Here is a 16,984-nt window from a genome sequence, read left to right on the forward strand (position 1 = left end):
ATTATGTAGAGCGGTTGAAGCTGCAAACTAGAAGGTTCTACATTTACTTCAATGTACCTGGATTTCAACAGCTTTATCTGCAAGGTGAAAATACTTCAAACTATGTGCAGATAATGGTAAGCGTGCCAACAGATCCCTCGGACTTTAGGGATGTGAAACAGCAGCAGATATCACCTGATTTTTACAGACCCATAAAAACAGGCGACACCAGCCTCATAAACCAAGAAACAACAGCTGGCCTAAAGACCTAGGAATAACAAATAGTGAAATATAAATAAAGTTTATGGGAGGATGCCCTACTGTCTCCAGAAAGAAGTTTCCATGAAACGATTCTTCGCTTGGAATCCTGCACAGCAATATCAGAACTGCTTGAGAGAACACAACTTAAGTAAACAAACAGAATTGTCAACTGGATGGCGTTAGTAACCTGTGTGTGCAAATGGTACACACTTCTTTGAAACACAAACACGGCCTTCAAATATTTTAGTGGTATTTTCCAGAGACAATGTACACTGTTGAATGATTACTACTATCCACTTAAACTGCAGTATAAGTGTCATTTTTTTTGTTATGCAATTATACATCATCTCAGCCTTTAAACTGTAGTATATAGGGTATGAAACATTTTACTGTCCAATAAAAAAGTACCCAAGATCTGTTAGAACGCCTTTACACTTGTGTACAACAGTTAGAGTCCATAGCAACCAGGCATTCGCTTTCATTCTCGGTTTATAATATTTCTAAGGCCGACAGCACTTTAGTACAAGATCAGTGCGCGTGTGTAGCCTCCATTTTTTGCAAAGCTCGAATATAAAAAAGAGCACCTATCTATTTATTAACATTTAGCATACTCTCCAGCCCTTTACAAATAGAAACAAACACCATAATTAGCAAGACTCATTAACCAAACAGCTATAAGGAGGGCCCTGCTCACAAGATTATATTCTATAGCACTTCAAAACAATGTACACACATACATGCATAACATTAAGTTGTGTGGGCTAGAAGAACCAGCTACTGTAGCCAATATTAAAAACAGCAGCACAGACCATTTCAGCTCTGCTGTATGAGGGAGCCATGTTAGCATGTAGCGGATGCGAGTAGCCAAACTGAGTAGTAACATGAGCAGGAATACTATGGTGTCAACCATGTACAATATAGTTACAATAATTCTGGCAATACAGGTAATAACTTATAATTGCATCTCACAATTAAAAGGCTGATAACTAAGGTTTATTTAAGCCAAACCGTGATTTAGGTAGAGACACTGGATGAACCTCCTATGCCACCGTGTCATGGTGCTTGGGACTGCCTGAACAAGTCTTGCCCACGTCCCCTTTCTTTACCCAAATGAACCACTCTAAATGCTATAGGGGGCGCTCTGCTGCCACCACCGGGCTCCTCCTCTGGCACCTGGAACCACTTCCTTCTGGGTAACTTTTGCTGCTAGTGTACCCCCTTGCTGGGCACTTGAGCATGCACCACTGACTTCTTCCTTCAGATCAGGGTTCTTGTGAACAGTTTCCCCTGGCCTCTCACAATGGCCAAACAGCAGGGTAGCGGGCAGAGCGTTGGTACTAGTTGCTGGGTCCCAACCTCAGAACAGCTGGATAATGGATTAGAGTGGTCTAATCTGTAGGTCACAGGAATTACAGAGGTAAGTAGGCAAAGGAGGTTCTTGAAGCACTGATGTTTATTTGTTCATAATAAGGTCCTTGGTTACACACACTAGTTACAGGTACTAGTGATCTTCCAGAAGTCCAGATGGTAGAAAACAGTTGAAATACAAAATACAGCTCTTTATATACTGTTTCTGTACACACGTTGGCAGGGAGCAAACCAGCCGTCTTTCGTACCTGGCATCACAAAGTCTGAGATATTACATTCAATGTGAAGTTTAAATTGCATTAAATTCAAGTTTAAACACATTTCACATCAGTGATTCCCTAAATTAGGTTCCCTATCCTCCAAGACACAGGATGAAAGTCTAACTAGGCCCTCCTGTGCATTCAGGCTAAGAAGAGGTTTAGATCACTTCGATGAAGACTACCAGCATGGAATTTCCTTTCTTAAAAAAGAAAACTTCCTCCAACACAGCCTGCTGCATCAAAAATCAATAAATTTCCAATATAAACAATCAGCACATTTGCAAAGATATACATTGGCCTACTGTGCAATTATCTAAAACAAATGTATACAATAAGTTACTTATAACTGATCCAGCCCCAGGTAGGACGGGTATATTTTACACCATCTAAAAACGGACTAGCTCAGATTATATCTTTTATATAAAGCAGTATATAATGTACAGAGAAGACAGCATCCAGGTCTCACATGCACATCATGCACCCCCAGGCAAGATATGACCTGTGAGATGAGTAAGACTTTCAATAACAGCCTCAACAATGGAACCCGTGGTGTAAAACTAGATCAGATTTATTCTGTCACCTACTATTCATAACTGCAAATGGAGTGGGAACAAAACAAACTGTACTATACAATGTTACATCAGTATCATGCAAAACCAGCTCCCACAGACGTTCGTAAAATGGAGCAATTACTGAATAGATGCAAAAATATTCCTACAAGATGTAAACTCCTTCTCAGTGACCTGGTGAACTTAGGCTCCCAAGAAAACAACATATCAGTAGCTGAAATGTTTTATTGTTACATTAGATTGCCTGCCTGTGCTCATTATGCAGTACTGGTCATAATTTAAGGTTAATAATGCTTGTTTTGGGAAAAATCATTTATAAGTTATGAACCGGATATAATCTTATCGCCCTATGAGGGAACAGTTGTTCCTTCAACTGGAGCATTAATGTACAGCATTAATGTACACAGGAATACTAATACTAGGCCAGGCTTTTGTCCATGTTTAGTTTCCAGAACATGCCCATGTAAAATAAATGCCATATAAGCACATAGGGGGCATTATATATTAGTTTACTATGCGCAATGTGTCTTCAACCATTTGGGTGTGTGTGCAAGTTTAAAGCATATGTCCAATTTTTAAAGAAATTCTATTCCCCAAGTAAAAACAAAAAACTGAACACATTCATTATCCTGCTCCCTTTACAGCTACAAATATTATCAGCTTTTACATAGAACTGAAAATTCCTTGCAATATAAATTAAGTCCTGGCTTCCAGGCTATGTTTGCAAGCTGAAATGTGTCAGCTGAAATCTTTAGCTCACAAGTACAGGTTAAACTTTATTTTCTTCCAGAAAATAGACAAATGGATTAGTAAACCATAGCACTTGGGTGATATATGCGGCACAAGATAGTGTTACCAATGCAGCAACCATGTTTTTCAATATATATTCTTGGTCATTGTCAATAGTGACAGACTACTGTACTACAGGCAAACCAATGAACTCCAGTTCAGTTTAAGGTACAGTGACCTACCTCACGAATTACTTGTTGCAATTCTTTGTTCTCTTCAGCACTCCAGTTTGGACTCCCATCAGTCACAGGCGCCAAAGATGCAGACTCTCTCTTTTCGGTCGATTCCAATGCAAGACTTCCCTGTTTTCCCTGTTCCTCCGGTGAATCCACAGCAACGTTCTGATTGACCCCAGGTCTTACAGGAGCGCTTGGTGTCAGAGACACAGAAGCACAAAACACCGCTTTGCTAGGAGGTGTTTGGGCTTTTGGTTTGTCCGAGTCAGAGACATTTAATGGAGCTCTTCTACTTTTATAACGTGGACTGGAGCAAACCGAGGATGAATCAGAAGCTACTTGAGACCAGGCAGAATCACGACCTTCAGCTCCAGATTCCAATCTCATGTCTTCTAGAACCAACTCCGATTTCAGGTGACTCTGCTCTCGAATCAGCTCAGTCACCTACAAGGCAAATAAGTACAATCAAGATATGGAGGATACGAGACAACCTAACATTTGGCGATATCCATCATCACTGCTGTTCAAGCTCCTGTATAATGCTCCCTCTGTAAAAACTCACGAGCACTGGCTCCAAGAGGGTGTTCAACAAAGTATCTTCCAACAGATTGGTGAATCAGAGACCAATACCTACAATCAAGTGTAGGAAAAAGGTCAGGTCTTCTTTGCTCACATTGGTGGGTAGGAGGCGACTTCGGATTCACAAAGCTGTTGAAACCCATGTGCTTTTGTAAATCACCCTCTAGGTTTCAGCATTTACAATATCAAAATAGGGATTCTGTGCATAGCAGACTGGTTGTAGATTGATTTTTTTTATATACATCCAATATTTAAATGTCTTACTGGTTCTATGACATTCAAGGGAGATGAGAACATAAGGCCTTCTGTACTTCCTCTTCCTCCATACATTCCCTACAAAGAAAGGGGAGGAAAGAAACAGAAGTATTTAAGGTAATTCTAAAGTTATAACTTCAAGCAGCCTTAATTTAAAAAGTGGCAAAACTGACGAACAAAAATATAGTAAAATCGCACCATGGCTTGCTGTCGTTGAAATGGAGATGAAACGTGAAAACTGCGAAGCTGCTCCTCAAGAGTCAGCAGTCTGTCATCTAACTGGAGCTCCAACTCCTGTAGTTCCACCCGCACAGAGTTCCTCAGGCCCTGCAGTTGATCAGCTTCATACCTGCAAACAGAAAGCGACTTCTGTAATCATATTTAAATACAGATTATATGAACGGACTAAAACTCGCCTGAAGAGATATCCCTGCTGCTTTGAAACTTCAACAGTGCAAATAAACCTGGTAGGTTTTGCCGCATGTTTATATAGGCTTCCAATGCACCATTTTTGCACCAGTTTTCCTTTCTTTATTGGTATATCATACGGTTAGAGTTTAATATACTCCAATAATGGAGTACAATTGCGCATGACCTATAATCACAATAATCCTTTATTTAAATGGGATTTTTAGCTTGATTGTGGGTAGGAACGCGATGACGAGGGTATGAATTGCAAAACAAAACCTGCATTGATGTGTCTAGCAAATTGTAGGAGTCACATTAATTACTTTGGCACAGTTGAGTATAATACAAGTAATTTGCTCAATCAACATTGATTCTAATAATATGCTAATCTCCAGTTGAAGGAGCTTATGTTCCTGTTTAATAATGATCAACTACACAATACCACTACCACATCCTGTAAACAAACTTCAGTGTCATCTGTATTCTGATGCAGTAGAAGTACAGTATTGAAAATGTATTTAGTTTTAAAAACAAAGCCAAAACTCATGACCTAGCCCATTTGCTAGTTTAATACTCACCATGACCTGCAATCAGCCACATAGTATCTGTGTGAAACCACTCTTTATTTTCACTTTACATGTGCATTCTCGTGTGATTGGAAAGAGAGGTTGCCTTTACAATGCTGTGGTAGCAGGACAATTCCCGCTACGCTACCTTTAGTACCGGTCCCAGCATACTGAATGTAGTACACTCGCAACATCAAGTTTCAACATTCAGCAAGACATACTATATGTCAAAAAAAACAGTTGTCTGGTCCTGTTTGGGGTGCATTAAATACTTTTAGACTTGGGTGCTCTACATGTAACATGTAGAGATGCCACTTTCAGGACAGTTATTGTTAAAGTTAAACATGCATACTACACGGAATGTTTTTTATTGTTATCGTAGATTCATAAGATGCCACAGTGCTCCGCAGTGCCGTACAGTAGGGAAAACAGTACATACCAGGGACATACAAGCTATAAATAAATGCATACATGAAAACAAAGGGTATGAAGGACCCTGCTTATTAGACAGCTGAAGAGAGCACAGCTGAAACAAGAGGAGCAATTGTGGCTCAGAGTGGAGATAGGGACGGTTGCGAGGGTGCATTAGTGTGAATAGTGTTATTGGGGGATGAGGTCACCTCAAAAATGGGTTTTTAAAGAGCATCTAAATATTTGAAACCTGTGGGAAAGTCTGATCGAGCGTGGTAGGGAATTCCATGGGGGAAGGGGGGGGGATTCAATTCCCCCAGAAGTACCGCCGCGCTAAAACTATTACCGTTATTGCGGTAATAGTGCGCGCAATTACAGTTATTACGGTGGTTCTAACACCAGGTCAGGGAGCAGGGTTAATATTACCATTATAACTGTAATATCTATTACGCGCCGGTACTTCAGGAGGGGGTGGGGGGGAATTGTTTCCCCCCCCATAAGTGGGGAGCAGCACAGGATTAGTCATGTAGGCACAAGTAAGGTGGTTATCAGAGATGAGACAAGGCGCAGGTCAGAGGTAGATCTAAGAGGGCATGAGGGAGAGTATTTTGATAGGAGATTTGAGATGTATGCAGGGGTGTTGTTGTTGAGGGCTTTGTAGGTAAGGGTGAATAATTTGATTTGATTCTGAAGGACACAGAGAGCCAGTGTAGGGATTTGCAAAGTGGTGCAGCAGATGTCTAGTGGTGAGAGGGGAAAATCAGCCTTGCAGCAGCATTTAGGGTGAATTGAAGTGTGGATATATGGGTGTGCCAGATAGCAGGAGGTTGCAGTAGTCAAGAAGGGAGATGAGAGAATGGATAAGGCTCTTAGTCAGAATATGCCCTTTTCTTATTCGGCATGCTACTATGTTTCTAAGGTGTAATTGACAGGACTGGGAGAGAGCCTGGATGTGAGGAAAAAAGCAGAGGGTGAAGTCAATTGTGACACCAAGGCAGCGAGCTTGGGAGACTGAGGAACTTGTGGTGTTCTTAACAGTGAGGGAGCTTTGAGGGGAGGTGTCGACTCTGGCAAGAGAGAAGATAATAAGCTCTGTTTTGGACATGTTAAGCTTTAGGTAGCGTTGGGGCATCCATGTGGAGATCGCAGAAAGACAGTTTGTTACATAAGATAGTACAGAAGGGGAGAGGTGAGGGGACGAGATAGATTTGGGTGTCATCAGCGTAGAGATGGTATTGAAGGCCGAATGAGCGAATTAGTGCCCCAAAAGAAGAGGTGTACAATGAAAAAACAAAAATAAAATAGGATTGATAGCATCCACTGGGCAAGATAACATTTTAATTGGGTTGTGTCAAATGACCTCTGAAAGTTCACAAATGACCAATTAAGGACTTGAGCCATACAAGAACAATATCTTACAGTCCAGTAAGCATGCTTACCTCTCATCTTCAGTTAGATGCTGATAAACCATAGTCTGCTGCCGCAACATGTTCAGTTCCAAGTCCATCATTTGTGAGCGGAATAGATTTAAGCTTCTTCTCATTATTTGTAGCTCCTGGAAAGTATTCTAAAAGAAAAATATTGTTTCCTCTGTTGGTAAAAAAAATATATATCAACACACACTAAACAAACTTTATCACAGAAGAACTCACTTCATAAAGAGATAAGATGGACGATCTCTGGGTACTATACCCACCAGCTGCCATGTCATTCCCCCGCATTACAGGATGCTAAGGGAAAATAAATTAATTTGCCAATTAACACAGTTAGAGTGAACAATGATCTATACACTTAAGGTAAAATGTGACATCATGGACATATTTAGGCTACTAAACAGATTATTGTTAAACAAATTCTATTATTGCTGTGTAAGCAACAGTATAATATTGATATAGGTTAAGAACTATTGTACGGTTTAACTTTCCTCCCCTGACTAGCATAATCCTAGGTGCCAGTTAGCCAGCATAGCAAGGGTGTGTACAGCAGGATATGCAGAAAAACTTGTAGTAATGCTAGAGGGGAGGGGGACAGAGTCAGTTACTTACTTAAAGAACAGGTTACAACACAGCAAAAAGGTCCGCTTTAAAAATTGTATGCAATGTGCTGCACACAATAAAGATCTAACAGCAGTATATTATCTAAACCCCCATCACAACAACAAGTAATGCAGCCAATTGAATTCCCCCCTAGTGTTTAAGTAATGCGTCCCATGCAGTATTACCGTTACTTCGGTAAAGTGTGCATTACTGCCGTTAATACGGTAATTTCAATTCTGGGTTAAAATTACCGTATTGACAGTAATAATGTGTGGGCCGCATTACTTTCCGCAGTAATGCAGTAAATTGAATCTGCCCCCAGGTATTAATTGTAGAGAAAGTTTTAGGATGCATTCTGTACAGAACCATACAGTTAAAGGTTTGTGTGGTACATGTGTACACCTATCTGGCATTCACATCAACTATTTCTCAATTTCAAACAGTCCTAAATATTACCCCAACAGCCCTCACCACCCCTTTCTACAGCTCAAACATCTTTAAATACAGGCACCCTTGCCTATGACCTGCACCTCCGGTTTGATAATCATTGCCAAATCCCATGCCGCTACCCACCCATCAAACTACCTACCATACCTGATCAAACTCCCCCTCAGACCTCTGAAAACGGAACTCTTTACAAGAGCTTACTCTTGTAATACAAGAGTGAGCTCCAATACACCATAGTGACTATCTCCACCAAGAGCCACAGCCCACTCTGCCCTTTCCCCAGAGTATAAGTCCCCTTCCTACACACTTTTCAGGTTTGCATTTATATTTCACCACTGTACATCACTGTGAAGTAATGTGCCATCTTAAAAGTCAATGACAACACTACATAACTATTACTACTCTGAAAATCATAACATTTGTTTCACTCGGGGTTGCCCATTTATAGCATCAACCTTCCATTACCTGAGAAAGATTTTGCAGTGAGCTTCTTATATCGTGTAGTACTCGGCGCAGTTGCATTTCAGTGGTGGAAGGAGGAGAGCTTATAGGTAAAGAACAACCAGAACACGATCTGTTAAGAGATCCATAGGCAAGTCGCTGATTAAGCGGACAGGAAAACGGGGAGATCATAGGACCACATGATGCAGCGGAGAAGTTAGGAACACTGTGCGTGCTCCAAGTCCTTGCATGTTCACACAGTGGTCTGTCGTGCCAGTCAGACTGCAGAGAATGCAGAGAGCAGGACGACTGTGACCTGTGCGATGAGGCTTGCACAAAACACGACTGTGGTCTCTGGCTTTGCTCTTCTACCATTTGTCCCGAGCCACTTCCCTGGATCTCTTTTGTGTCAGAACCAGGAGACCTGAAAACTGTATATTTACTGGTAGCGTTTACTTCGTCTGTTTGATCCATGCACTCTTCTTCCTCCGGTGTATATTTGTAGGAAAATGATGGAGGGCTACACACCGTCGCTTTGCCAGAATTTAGAACAATGTTTACTTTGGATACCACTCTCACTGGACTTAATAGTGCAGAGGGCAGCGACTGAGTCCTTCTGAGTGGGTATCCAGAGCTTGCAAACTTGTGTCTCCGCTTTAGTAGGTCCTTTGAGGTGACAGTGCTGCGGCCAGTTCGATTTCCTGTGGAAGAACCAAACGTTTTCTTTTGTGCCCTCTGTAATGCCACACTAACTCGATCCAGGGAACGGGGGTCTTCATTACCCAAATCAGAATATCGATCATAATCTGAAAAACGGTCCACTTCTGAAATATGGTGAGTGGTATAAGAAATGGCTTCATATTCACTGTTAGTCTCCAACTCACTACTATCCGCTGTACATTCGTGTTGTAATTCGGAGTCTTCCTCACTAATGTCCTGAGTATTGTCTACGGCCAAGTTAGGGCTCTCACTATAATTACACTCCTCATTTTGAGTAATGTTTCGAGTTTCAGTTTTTAAAGTTTCCAAATTTAGCTCCTTTTCCCCAAAAAACACTTTTCTGTCTATGTCAACAGGTGTCAAGAACTCATCATCATTGTCAAAGTCAATGGATTCCCTTTGATCAAGTGCTAGTGGCGTTCTTAGGTCTTCTCCTATAGACGTTACTGTTGTCTCACTGTCACAACTGTCCGCACTACTTCCCATGGCCTGCAAAGAGTCTTGAACCTATCAAACAAGATACAATATATAAATTCCACATTAAAATTGGAAACGTATGAAAATTTTTGACAGTGGTTCAGCGTTAACCAACTCATTAGACAGATGATAGGTGTTTGTACACGAAGAGTGGAGAACAGTTGCAACTCCAGGTGGACTTCTGGGAACAAGTTGGAAAAGAGGCATCATGAACCAGGTGCCAGTAACAAAGTTGGATACTGCTGTATATAACCACTTATTTAATGTCCAAATGAAACTTGGATTATTGGGGGCAAAACAAGCAATCTAGGGAATAACTGTGGCATATTTTGCTGTTCTAAAAAGTTAACCTCTATTTGAAATTTTAGAAAATGGGCCACTGCAAGAGAACATACACATATGGTTTATAATGGGGCGAGGGGTGCTATTCGTCAATATAATTTAGACTTTACACAGCAGCCTAGTATTGAATGTATTAAAGTTTGTCTAATAGTGGTTAGACTTGGAAGAATTTACATTCTTCCTAGAATGGGGGGGGGAGGGGGCACCTACTTTGTTGCAATAACCCTATATATGGGCACAATAAAAAGTATATACGTTTACAGTGGTGTGGGCATCAGTCTACAGATGCTTCATCGTAATTCACATGAAAAACCAGCAATGTCATGTGCATCTACCAGCAAGAACAAGCCCTACAAAAAAATTACAGGAAACAAACGAACACTAATTTGCTGTACTTTATAAACTTCAATAACGCTGATTGTAATTTCAGGGCAAATCTATTGTTAATTAGGAAAAGGGTGTCTTGTATAAAAGTTAGTGCACAGAAGAACAAACTGACAATTTACATAGATACGATTGTTTTTTATGACTCAAATCCCTGGTGAATCCTTACTGGAAGGGAATTTAGGAGGCAGTCACCAGACGTGTCTTCAGCAAATCCACTGCTATCAGAATGCTGGCTTGCTGTTCTTAGCAGATTATCTGTAAAGATAAAAAAGGCATCTGTTAAAATATCAAGTGGGGTGTTCGGGGGCAGGGGGGAAATCAGATTATTACTTACAGACACGACTAACATTTATTCAGGAAAGGCTATGGTAGCCTTGGCATTGTGCCGGGTAATACTGTCCTGTGGCAGTATGTACATTTCAAACTAAAAAAAAAAAAAAAAAAAGATCCAAGCCCTGTGATCCTCCATATGGTAGAAAGATAGTGGTGTCAAGATTAAAAAACAGCTGAGCACTTCATCCCTGGATATTTCTGTGTTTGGTGACTATCATCCTTATTTTTCCCCCAGCCAGTCAACATACACACCAGTCTTTTCAGTACTGTGCTTTTCCAGCACAGAAAGCACCACATGTGTAGTTCCCTGAACATGAGGCTTCCAGCCTTTACCAATGCAGTACAGCCAAGCAACAGTTGGACCACTTTTAAGGATTTGTCCATGGGAGCTGTTTTATTGGAGCAGACCAAGAAGATTGACAGGTCCCATAAATACAAGCAGGAAGGAGAGACTGAGGTACATATGCAAAAATATAATAGTGGTTCACACTTCAAGAAATAAACCCTACTTGTAAAATAAATGTACAGATAAAGAACGGCTCTTTATGATAAATACCACTCGTGCTTTTTTTTTTTTTGTTTAAAGAAAGCAGAGGATCTGTATCGGAGGCAGCATTATTAACCCCTTCACAACCAGACCACATTATAGTTTTTCTATGTGTAGGTTAAAAATGGAATTATTTTTATCTACTTTGTACACCCAAAGCGTTACCCCATACTCAAAACATAGAAAACAATACAAAAAGGTGTACGCAAGGCATAAGATTAGATTAAAGTTTCTTTAATGTCGCCTACTACAAAGCATTGCTAGCTCCAGTGTCAGCTGCAACTCAGTCTCTGGTCTCCCTATCTGTCAGCACGGAGAAATACATGAAAACAGCACTGTGACATGACAGGCATTTACACTGGGATGTACATATTGTTCACTTCAGCTTACAGCAATTACATCTGGGTGAACAAGCACTGTAGATAACGGTTCCTGGTTGTGTGGCTGGGACAGGAGTTTGTGATTGACAGCAAGGAAAGCAGACAATTAAAAGTGATGTTGGCTCTGCACAAAGCCTGCTAGCCTCTGTATATATACGGATCGCTTGTCAGTGTGTATCTGTGCGCTTTTAATGTACACTTTTCCATTTGTTTGCAGGCATCAAAAATAGCTGTACGGAAATCTAGAACGCTGCTTTAAAGGACATTATTCATATATGTAGACTGCTATATAACCAGTGTCTAGGCGCAGTACAAGTGGTAGCAAATACAGCACACACACACTATACTTTTTAACAAATAAAAGTTTACAATCATTAGAGCCACTGCTGCAGGCGTGTACTTACAGCATCTCTAGTAGGAGTTTCTCATCATGACAACCATACAAAAATAGTGACTGTAAAAGTAAAACAAAAAAACTTCTTACCTTTGCCTATTTTTTCCAATGCCAATGGACATATGGGCGGGACTTGGTGAGGCTCCTCCTCTGTGCTCTGCAACTAAAACAAAAGATGAACAACATGATCAGAAGGGGGTGATTGTGTGTGTGAAGAGGAACTTGCAGCTATTTATAAATATCTCACAACCTGGCTGCCAAGATAAGAGTGTCAGTGCTGTGCAGAGAGAATGTCTCCCTAGCACAAAGCCACTAGAAACAAACCTCAGATCTTGAACAACCCACATACATGCGACAAATATTCAGCACTGCATAAAATGTAACCATAGGATATAAAAAAAAATAAAGCTGCACAATATTTTCCAAAAGCACAAAGGAAGTACCTTGTGACATGTTTTAAACAAAGATATCCCGTTGTAAAAGGCAGTTACTGAAAATATGAATCACGCACCGTTTCCTGTACGGCAAACTGAGGTAGTACAATAGTTTGGCAGCTGTAATAGACCTGAAGGTAAACATCCATTGTGGGCAGTAAAAGCTTTCAATCTGCCCTGTGTTTAAATTATTGATTTAAAGTGGACAAAACATTCAGACCTAGATTAAAAACGTATGTGGTGCTAAGTAGGGTGTAATTGTAATGCAAATATGGTACATTCTGAGAGTGGCTTATAAGCACAAAAAAATAAATTAAATTTGAAATATTACATATTCATCCAGCCTAATTTACCAACATTTTACAATCTGTGCCTGCTCCAAGCGTAAAACCGGTTATAAACATTACACAGCATAAAAATGGAACATGGACTGTTGTACTTCCAGAAAAAGTGTTTCCATATAAAGAATGTCCATCTAAAACCATACAGTGCATCACAGGAAGTCTGAACCTGTCAATCTAAAAATACTGACCTAATTACAGTGTATGTTATTCTCATACACAGCAAAAATAATGGATTGCCTGGATAGTCTCATGAAGGATACAACAACTGCCAGTACTTAACTAGGCCACTGTGCATGCATGATCCGTAAGGTTAGCACTTCTGCCTCACAGCACTGGGATCATGAGTTAGATTCCCGACTATGGGCTTATCTGTGTGGAGTTTGTATCTTCTCCCAGTGTTTGCGTGGGTTTCCTCCCACACTCCAAAAACATATTGGTAGGTTAATTGGCTGCTATCAAAATTGACACGTGCGTGCGTGTGTGTGTGTGTGTGTGTGTGTGTGTGTGTGTGTGTGTGTGTGTGTGTGTGTGTGTGTGTGTGTGTGTGTGTGTGTGTGTGTGTGAGAGACACAGAATTTAGACTAAGCTCCAATGGGCAGTATTAGAGCTCCAGTCTTGATCAGACAAGGGCTACATTTAGTCTAAAAATTGGCACAGCAAAAAGGACAATCTGATTGCATAGAATGTTAGATTTATTGCACTCCCTGCATAGAAAAAAAACCATCAAAATTCTATTGCTGCAGGGGGTTTGTGAACAACAAGTCAGCTATTTTCACAAGATGATAGGTTAAACCTCTCTCTAACTTCTCCAGTGTTCCAGAAGCACTTCACATGTGGGATGAAGACCCCTATTCTACACAGACAAGCTGGGTACACACTTCAGAAAATGTCTCCTGTTGCAATATCCGACGATTTTACCAACGACTGAAGGTTCCGATCAGCATGCAGATTGAAGCCTACACACTTAAACAATTTACCTTCAGATCTGTATACTCCATCTGTCATAACCATTAGCTGAAAAGATCACAACTCTAAACTCCAACATCGGTGAGTGATTTTATAAACAGACTAAAAATCAAACGACAGGATGTGCTTTGATGCGATAAACATGATTGTGGGAGAATACACACTAATGGGATAGTGAACCCAACAGTTGTTTATCTGCGATTGGCACGATAATCGGTTAAAAAGAGCTGTAGTGTGTACCCAGCTCAACTTCAAAAATGTGTCTGTGGAAGACATGGTCTCAGCATAGGGTCTGGTCATGCTCTGATAATTAACACTTCTTAGGAGTGACATCTACTGAAGAGCAGGTCCTTACTTAAGTACTTGTGAAAGCTAAAATATTTTTGATTAGAACTGGTCTCAAAACCCAAAGATTCCCCCCAGACTAGGGGGTCTATGACTCTAGCATGCATAGTCTCTTTAGGACATGGATAATTTACCAATGAAGGATGCATACTACTGCACCCATAACATTAGTAGCCCACTAGCGTTTGGCAGAGTTTGCAAAGTGGCTTTGGCAAAAAAAGACAATTTAAAGCCCGCAATAGAGCTGCTTGCGATTGGTCCTCCTGCTCATATTCACACTATGCAACCAGTTAAAAGGTGAATATAGAGCTCTGATGAAAGTTGCATGTAAACATTTCTCCTAAATCCATATAAAAATTGTATGGCAATAAACTAAGCTACTTTATACCAAAAATCACTTAATATAACTTTTCTCCCCACTGTGCAATTACCTCACCATACGGATGCTAAAGAAAGTGAGAATTCATTCTTTAGCTCAACCAAAAAGGCAATTTACACAGCACAGCCACAAGATAGCAGTATTCACCAGTGAATGTAAAGGTTTTCTGCAAGCTGTCAAACCAACTTTTCTGCAAAGAACATTCCCCAAACAGTGAAAAACTAGCAGATGGGAAAATTCCCAAGTGATAAACAAGTTTTAAATAGTATTATGTCCTATTTAATTACCAAGAAAACACAATCCCAAACATGTTGAGAATAGCTCACCCTTCTCATACACCATTTGTTTAGATTTACTGTTTACCAGAAAGACCAACCATGCTTCAATCTTGAACTATGCAAGTATCAAAAAAGGTATAACGTCCCCATTCTGTTTTATCTCCTGCCCAATAGAATATATCTGTATATTGGGGACATTTTATAGGTGCAGAAAGCAAAGCTACTACCAATCATAAGCAAAAAGTTCTGGCCATTTCTGTAAATGCATATGTAAAAATAGGTTTAAAAAAACAGCCTAAACCCATCAAGTGGGACATAAGCATTTTCTCTTGTGTGCAAAATTCTCAATTAATTTAAATAGTATGAGCTTGTCTTGTGAGCTCTTTTTTGGACAGACATGGCTATCATGGTTCAATTGTTACACACTGTCAGAGTGCACCTAACATAGTCTGCAAATAAAAATAATTAAAACAAAATTTTACACTTGCAAAATATAGGGTTCTGCTATACATTTAACCCAGAAGAGTTTCTTTAAAAAGGTTAAAATTAGCAAAGAGGCAGCTCACAAAAGAACTTTAAAGTCTTTTCAGTGCAGCTCCGAAACCTTGTATAATTTGTCAACTGTCAGATTCAGGAACTTCCAACAGTGCACTTTGCCAGGCTATACTTTCTATACCATTTAGGCACACCTATTTAAAAGAACTATATAGTTTATGCAACATAACCAGCCTCTTCCTTGTCAGTTATGAAAAACTGTAGCTTAAATAAGCTGTTTGTGAATGGATTCTTTCACAATACAAAAGTATTTGAAACCATTTAGAAAGTACTCGGCGTGTTCCATTCACTTCCCACCGACTTAAGCAGTGCCTCTCTTAGGTGACCACACACCCATTTCGAGAAATACGTCTATTACCTTTATTGTTCTTTTAGGTAAACATATCTAAATTAAATTTACATCCCTCCAACTAACACTCCTCACAGCCTAGGGTCTGACTAGCACTGGTTTAAACTATCCTTGATGGATCAAAGAGAGGGAGGGAGGGCGAGTAGCAGTTTGGAGCAAAAGTATTTCAAAACTGTGTAAGATGTGCAAATACTGTCCACACATAGATAGTGAGATGAACATTAGGGAGAGCCAGGGCTCCAGTCTACAATATGTAGTGTGATTTTTACCACTAAACTTCTAAAACATCTGACATAGGGAGGATGTGGGGATTATCTTTGAACACCAGCTACAGCTATATTTTTGTGAAGTACTATTTTAGTTTTAATCTATATTACATTGAGCTAAAAACCCTTTCCAAATTTTCACAAAAAAACCCAAAACAAAACTAGATCTATGTCCACAAACACTACCAGATGTGTCTGCACGTGTGGTCAAATCCAAAGTATCCGACCAGAGACTTCCAGATTAATGAACAATGTGCACTAGAGTCAGTTTCTATTTGCGACATACTGCAGCACTGATAGCTATGACCATCAGGGCATAGTTCATGAGATTTTAGTACAATCTATTGTATAGTTACACTTAATATTGTTGAACCAGAACAGCCGTCCAAGCAAAATACAACTGCTAATTTATAGTTGGCCTTTTTACAAAGGCTGAAAATATTAGGGAGGCAACTATCTTTATACAAAATAAATAGGCTGCATGTTATGACCGCTGCCTTAAACCACCAACAAAATCAAAACTTAGAACACAACACCATAAGTACAAAAATTGTATTAGTGGGTTACAAACAAACCACATATAGCCATTCTCCCTTCACTCTTGTATTCTGCCTGGTTGCCATGCTGTAGACAGCATCCATATAGGTGTACCTAAATACATACACAATTACTTTATGCTGCATGAACATTTGTGGGTGTGCATTACATTCTATACTTCCCAGTGGCAGGCTTTGTACAACTAAGATATTACAGTGGTATATTAAAAAAGGAAATGTATGCTTATCTAATGTTGCTGAGAACACCACACACTGAGTGACCAAACCCATATAAAAAAAAACAAGTGACATTTACAGTTTCTGGAAAAATTACAGAAATAAGGGAGACGACTTCCTTTGTTTAAAAAAAAAGGGCTCTTACCAACCTAAACTTCTGTTTCCTGTCA

The 16,984-nt window shown here is 39.9% G+C and overlaps 1 protein-coding gene across 1 annotated transcript in view; it reads right to left on the minus strand.

Annotated features, from left to right (window-relative positions):
- ITPRID2 (ITPR interacting domain containing 2) overlaps positions 1-16,984 on the minus strand; it is a 38,889-nt gene that overhangs the window by 4,526 nt on the left and 17,379 nt on the right. The window contains exons 6-13 of the mRNA XM_075180498.1: positions 12,216-12,288; positions 10,638-10,726; positions 8,570-9,772; positions 7,274-7,351; positions 7,061-7,188; positions 4,435-4,585; positions 4,246-4,314; positions 3,409-3,846 (exon numbers count right to left, since the gene is read on the minus strand). Coding sequence (XP_075036599.1) covers positions 3,409-3,846; positions 4,246-4,314; positions 4,435-4,585; positions 7,061-7,188; positions 7,274-7,351; positions 8,570-9,772; positions 10,638-10,726; positions 12,216-12,288 — 2,229 coding nt within the window. The remainder of the gene's footprint in view (positions 1-3,408; positions 3,847-4,245; positions 4,315-4,434; positions 4,586-7,060; positions 7,189-7,273; positions 7,352-8,569; positions 9,773-10,637; positions 10,727-12,215; positions 12,289-16,984) is intronic.

The sequence above is a fragment of the Mixophyes fleayi genome, chromosome 7 (assembly GCF_038048845.1).
Source record: "Mixophyes fleayi isolate aMixFle1 chromosome 7, aMixFle1.hap1, whole genome shotgun sequence".
NCBI lineage: Eukaryota > Metazoa > Chordata > Amphibia > Anura > Limnodynastidae > Mixophyes > Mixophyes fleayi.